The sequence below is a fragment of the Diadema setosum genome, chromosome 5 (genome assembly GCF_964275005.1).
Source record: "Diadema setosum chromosome 5, eeDiaSeto1, whole genome shotgun sequence".
Taxonomy (NCBI): Eukaryota; Metazoa; Echinodermata; class Echinoidea; order Diadematoida; family Diadematidae; genus Diadema; species Diadema setosum.
In genome coordinates this window covers 3,026,980-3,033,646 of record NC_092689.1, presented here as the reverse complement: position 1 = coordinate 3,033,646, position 6,667 = coordinate 3,026,980, and the positions used below count along the sequence as shown (strand labels likewise).

The window sequence follows — 6,667 nt, the reverse complement described above, 5'->3', positions numbered from 1 at the left end:
TCATTTTGTGATAATATTTCTATTTGTTGTACAGATTAAGGGCCTACTTGTCATACGCCCACAAAAAAACAAAAAACAAACAAACAAAAAAATCAATGGGAAAGTATATTCGACTGTTAAACATAAATTACCGTGGTGGTAGTGGTACTTTAGAAATGACTGACAGGTGATGTCACTGACAGAATCTTGGTTTGAAACTTGTTGTTGTCGTTATTTTGTGGGCGTATCCGACAATCCGAGTAATCTATTACTGAAAAAAAAAATAGAGGAAATTTTATTACATAAATATCTATGACACGTATTTAGATATTTAATTGGCCATAGGATGAGTGATGTCGGTTGAGAGTATGATGAATCAAGACAAGACCAAATGAAGGCAACACACGCATTTGCATAGAACTTGCTACATGTAGTTCCCCTTGTTGCGCCAAAAAGCGACCCTTGATGATACGGAGGGCCAGTGATCATGCATCGGATGGCCGATCGGATCGCGATCTCAGATTCCAAACAAGATGGCGACTTCCAAGGATTCAACAACAGGTAGCACTACTGACCATATCGTTCTGAGTAGTGGTGTTCCTCGCCAATCTAACGATGATATAGTGTTCAAAGGTAAAGAAAGTAAAAAGGGTCGTGCTGAAAGTACGAAAAAGGAAACGAGAGAATCCAGAGTGGTGCCTGGAACACGGAAACGACGAGGTAAGCAGCTTTGTAGTTAACGTTGACGTAGGAATCGAGCTAGTCCCATACGTGTATTTATATGCTGTGTCAGGGAATTATATTGTGCTAGAATTTGTTAGAAAGAGAGATGCCTATAAACGTTAGCTCTATGTGACTATAGTAGAGTCTACTTGTCTCTCTTCCAGTGCTGTGCAGAAAACTCCATGGATTGTAATCTGAAGCTCGTTCACTTTGCATGGAGTTTTCTTTTTTTGTTGTTGATATTTTTATGTGAGTAGATACTGCGGATCTTGTTTGAGAATGCGAACATTCACTATAGGCAAGGGCAGGGACTCCGAGGGAGATCCTAGTGCAGTGAGCAATGGTGAGAGTGTTTCAGTTGACTTGCACTTACAATTATTTCCTTTCATGTCAATCATTTACATCCATAAAGTGAACAAAAAGCTATCTGGTCCCTGGACCTTATTTGTATGCTAGTGTTGATAATGTGTCACCGGCATATGAAAGCTGGGGAATGAAACCCATAATATAAAAATGGATTAAGTGAATGCAGCAATAGAAATAGAATGTTAAACTTCTTGTTCAGTGTTCTAGTAAATTATAATTTGTAGATGGGGTTAGAACACATCAGTGAAGTTTGAGGAAAATCTGATAGTGATACACCTTTCAAACTTAAGAATTGTTAAAGTTTTGATGCCACCATTGCATTACTGAATGCTGCCCTCACTGTTAAGTGATGAGGTGTGTGTGGTGTAGTGAGCGTACTGTATGAGACGAAATTTTCGTGGTGGTTTTATTTTCGCGAATTTCGCGAATTGCTTTGAACATCGAAAATAACAATGCGCGAAAACAAAAACGCTTGCGACCCTCGCAACCGCGAAATTAACAACACACGAAAATGTCCCTCAACTAGCAATTCGCAAAAATATCTGTACGCGAAAATTTCAGCTCGTACAGTATTGGTATGGTGATATGGTAGGGATAATTTTTGAAAGGAATACACTGTACCAAATATTACTTCAACCACCACTCCTAGACAGTATGTGAATACGGTGATTTGCTTGCGTCAAGTGGCATGCAAATGCATTTTTACAAGTTGGGGTGTGAGGACAAGTCATGTGCAAACTCGAGCAAGTGTCTATGGGAAATGTGTGTTGTAGCAAAATCAGCCCATTCTCAAGTTTAAGAAGCAGCTCAATGCAAGCTGTGAATGAACATACTTAGAGTCCCTCCCCACCACCCACCCCCCCCCCCCAAATAAAAGAAATAGTGAACAAACACAAAGCAAAATGTAAATTGATTAATAGGGCAACTTTCTTTATTGTTGTTGTTGAATGTTGCATCGTTTTCCTTATCAGAGACAATGTGTAAGAATTTAGAAACCTTCATTTTGATATTGATCTTCTGAAAAATTGTAATTAGACCCATACAGGCCACAAATAATACAGCATAAAAAGCCTTATATTTAAGTTACATTGCCCGGTACAGTTAAACCAACCAAAATGCTTTTAGAGTCATATCTTTCACTGACATTTATTGAGTGTAACCTTCCTGCCAGATTTCTGTTATTTCCTCAGTTAAGTTTAGGATACTGTAACCTTCTTGATTTTATTTTCCAAGAACAAATTCTGGCTGCCTGCATAAAAAAGAACACTCGGTATGGATATGCAATGTGTGACATGAAGTGATAGGAACAGACATCAGGGACCTCATTTGAAATTAGTCACTCATTATCACTTCGCTGTAGTAGGCCTCTCCTCTTATCCCCATTTTTATGCCTCTGCCACGAAGTGTCGCCGGAGGCATTAATGTTTTTGGGTTGTCCGTCCTTCCATCCTTCCGTCCGTCCCTCCGTCCATCCGCAATCGATTTTTTGGACAGCGTAACTCAAAAACCGTTTGAGGTATCCTAATGAAACTTGCCATGTGTATGTATGAGTGGGCGAAGTTGTGCCTATTAACTCTTGGGTGCACGTGCTTGAGGTCAAAGGTCAAAAGATCAAGGTCAAATGCTCAAAATTTCACTATTTCCCCCATATCTATTCAATGCCCAAAGGTATTTTCTTGAAACTTAGTGCACCAGGTATACATGTACTACCAAATGAAAAAATTCTCTAGACAGAGTTTTGGGTCATGAGGTCAAAGTTCAAAGGTCAAAGGTCAAGTTAAACTGTCATTACACATTGTCAAGACATACTGTAGACCTATTTAATCATGCATTATGGCGGAGGCATACCAGTCGCCATAGCGACATTTCTAGTTTCTTACTTGTAGGTAGGGACTAATTGATTCAGCACTCATCAGTGACGAATGCGATTCTGTTCTTACATGTCAGATGATAGACCAGTTTGATACACAAGAGTAGACATAAATTTGAGAAATATTTGATAGTCTATACTGTTTGGCAGTTCCTGCACACATTTTCATTTAGAATTACTTTCTTTTCTAGGCTTTACACTTCTTATATGGAATGACATACAGTACAGTGACCATTGAATGAAGCAGTGCCAAGAGTGCTTTTAGCCTACACATTGAAGGGCTATTACAACATTGTAGAGATAGGTCGATTTCCTGACACAGGAAACAGGTCCTTAGGTAATTACTCTCAGTCTCTCAGTTTTTGTAGTCAGTGATATTATCTTTGAATGTGAAGGTTAAGGAGAAATACCTGTAAGTTGACTTTCGAAGAATGAAGATTGACTTGCACTGGCATCGATGGGTTAATCATTGTCACATGAGAAGTGAGAAAATCTAGCTTTTATATTCACTTTCATTTCAAATACAGAGCTGCCAAATTGCAATGCTTTTGTCATAATTCCATGAAATTATGATAATTCATCAATTTCGTGATAATTGTATTTGCCCCTGTGAATAACAACAATTCTATTCCAATTTGGTGAGATGTTTGTTGCATTTGATATCTTGGTTGTGCCAATGACAATGATAATAAAAAAATCCTTATTGAATATGATTTCTTTCTTGCCAACATTTAATTCTGATCATATGATCTAAGTGTTGGCATCTGTATTCATTGTACTGGTATTATGTCATGGTGTCATTTGTTTTTGCATAAGAAATGAATTACATTCAATTACCTAATTAAGAAACTGCTTGTGTATAGTACGTAGACTTGAAACTGAAATTAAATACAAAACACAAATTACTTAGGATGCATGCATCTGTGGAGGTGATGAACATGATAACATCCTTCTAACAGGTAGATTTGTGCAGATGTCGAGTGTACGGAGAGAGAAGAATCCTAAAATGGAGTACATAAAAGTGATGTGTGAATTCACAGTGGTAAATGAACCCTGGTTGATTTGATAGTTCAGATAAAAGATCTTGTACTAGTTTGTCTTCTCTCCTTGAGATATATGAATTATTTGTATGAACACTTTTGAATGTGTGTTTCAGAAGATGTAAATGCTCTGACAATGCTTGACATAGTTACAGCATCCCAATGACTGCATTGTATCTAGTGAAAGGACAAAGTTAGCAATACTGCCCTCTTGTGGTATTCCTCTTGAACACTCTGAAACCACATTTGATCACTGTGAATGGTAAATGGATACGTAATCGTCCCAGCACTCGTATCTCAAGTTCTGATAAAGATCACCTTTTTTTAGATTAATTGTCAGACAATCAGTCTAGTGATGTCCTGTCCAAATTCTAGCTGTTTCACCCCAAAAATGAAACCACCAGGGCATGTCAAAATAAAGGCTATCCAGTTTGTTGCCATTTTTTATGCTCTCCTGAATAATCAATATTTTTGAGATACAAAATTTTGTTGCCCCAACAGTGTCATGTGTTTTTTCTTTCCAACAAAATGTTCAACTGGACGAATATTCTTGAAATTTACAAATTGCAAAATATACTGCCTCTGATAGCATAGATACATCATACCAGTATGTTTGTTGTCTGTTTTTTTTTTTCCACCAACTTACATATTATCTCTAGAAAAGAGTTAATACTTAATTTTCATTATCTGATCACAGTGGTTCCTGATGGTGAATTAAGCACTTGTCAATTTTCTCTACTAGTCCCAATATCATTTCTGCAAAATATGTGGCATATCATAATCGCAGAATACCCTTGAAGAAAGCACTGTATAATGGCTTAGCATGAAATTAAAGGTGGATATAATGCATGTCATACTGGCCACATTTTTTTTTTTTTTTTTACCTGATGTCATAAAATTTGCTCTGGAGGTGTCTTGTGAAAAGAAAAAATCCAGTCACCTAATGATTTTATTGACAGTACCCACGGTGTTCTAGCTGTCATTGCCAATGGGTGAAATTTTGAAGATCCTATTGTGTACATGCTTTAAAAGCTCCTGTACAAGTTAACTTGCATACGTACAAAATCGTATGTGTTGTAGATATAGAGATCTATTCTTGGTGGGAGAGCTACAGGTTGTATGGTTTTCTTACAGTTTTGGTGGTGCTGCCCTCATTGATTCATCTTTTACAGCCCTTGGAGAGCCACCCAAACCAGATGAACATTTGCAAATTATTATGTTGCCTGTGTATGGCTGGTCATACTAAGTTCCTGTAGTTTTTGGTGATTCTGCCCTCTTTGTTCATATGTTTGTAGGCCACTGTGTCACATTTCTTGTTTAACCTCTACTGGCCACATTTCTTGCTATGTTTAATTCAAATTTACATTTTTGTCTTCCATAGGGAAAATGCAAATGACAATGTATGCCTGTGTTGCTCTTGGTCATAGTGTACACTGTGTTCTCAAGTTGATTTTCCACATGAATAATATTCCAGATTTTCAATCTCTAATATAATTCTATCTATTTAGGAGAATTTGTAACATATGGTCTCTTATATGATATCCATTTGTACTTCATGGCAATAGGTTTACATGTCTATATTCATGCCTCCACCAGAAGGACTGAGGGGCCTTTATATTTTTTGTTTGTCTGTCAGTCTGTCTGGCCATCTCACCTACACTATGAACATGAAGATCTTATCGTTGTGATAAACAAAGAAACATTCAGGAAAATTTCATGTTGCCTGAACCATTATGCTGCATTAAGTGCTAATTTGATTTCTGGGTAAAATTCCTTAGGGTCAAAGGTTAGTGACCTTTGGGGGAAATTGTATACAATTGTATCTTGGTGTAACTTCATCCAGGCATATCCAGTGGTACTAAAACTTTGTTGAACAGGTATTGATAGACAAATAGCTATTTGCATGAAACGACAATTGTTGAAAGGTCAAGGTCAAAGGTCACTACAGTACTTTGGGGGAAATGTTAAATCCAGTGTCTTGTACTTAAGAAATTTCCCGTAATTATGTGAATTGGTGGACAGGGCACAAGTGAATTGACAATCATTTATGTGAACATGATTGTTTGGGTAGGTCAAAGGTCATTGTACTCTATTGAGTAATATGGCATTTCTATCATTCTTTAATCAAAGTTTCAGTTACATTTGTAGGAATGTTCAGTAGCAGTATTTAGCAGGTGTACAAGGGTATAAATATAAACAATCAGTCTCTTCAAATGGCTGGGGTGAAAAGTTAAAGGCTAATATTAAAGGTCACCAAAATTTAGCTAAAATGTCATTTTTTGCCTTAAATCCGAGTTGATGGTGCAACGTTGAAATTGCTCTAGTCTTATGTTTGTTTGCTGGAATTGTCTGTGATATTCCTTTCTTACCCATACATGTAGGTACAGAACATTATGTGACTTACAGAGCCACACACATTTTCTCTGGTATTGATGTCTAGTTTGAGAGTTAAATGTAAACTGTGCATCATCATTTTCACCATACACAATTGTATAAATGTTTGTTTTTGTTTGTTTTTGATAAAGGAATAGGGGACAGAGCATGCATATTATAATTTGTATTAAGGAATCCATGATCATTTTACTTACTGTATACACCATATATTTAGTGAGTCTAAATTTTCACAAATCGGGACTTCTGTACAATTTTAAGAGTGGTTAAATTCGGGATTGGGATGAACAGTGATGAA

At 36.9% G+C, this 6,667-nt stretch overlaps 1 protein-coding gene across 1 annotated transcript in view; it reads left to right on the top strand.

Moving 5' to 3' along the window:
- The first annotated feature begins 512 nt into the window (after positions 1-512).
- Positions 513-6,667, top strand: part of LOC140229002 (RUN and FYVE domain-containing protein 2-like) — a 68,857-nt gene continuing 62,702 nt past the window's right edge. Inside the window, exon 1 of the mRNA XM_072309264.1 lies at positions 513-699. Within this exon, the coding sequence (XP_072165365.1) occupies positions 513-699 (187 nt within the window). The remainder of the gene's footprint in view (positions 700-6,667) is intronic.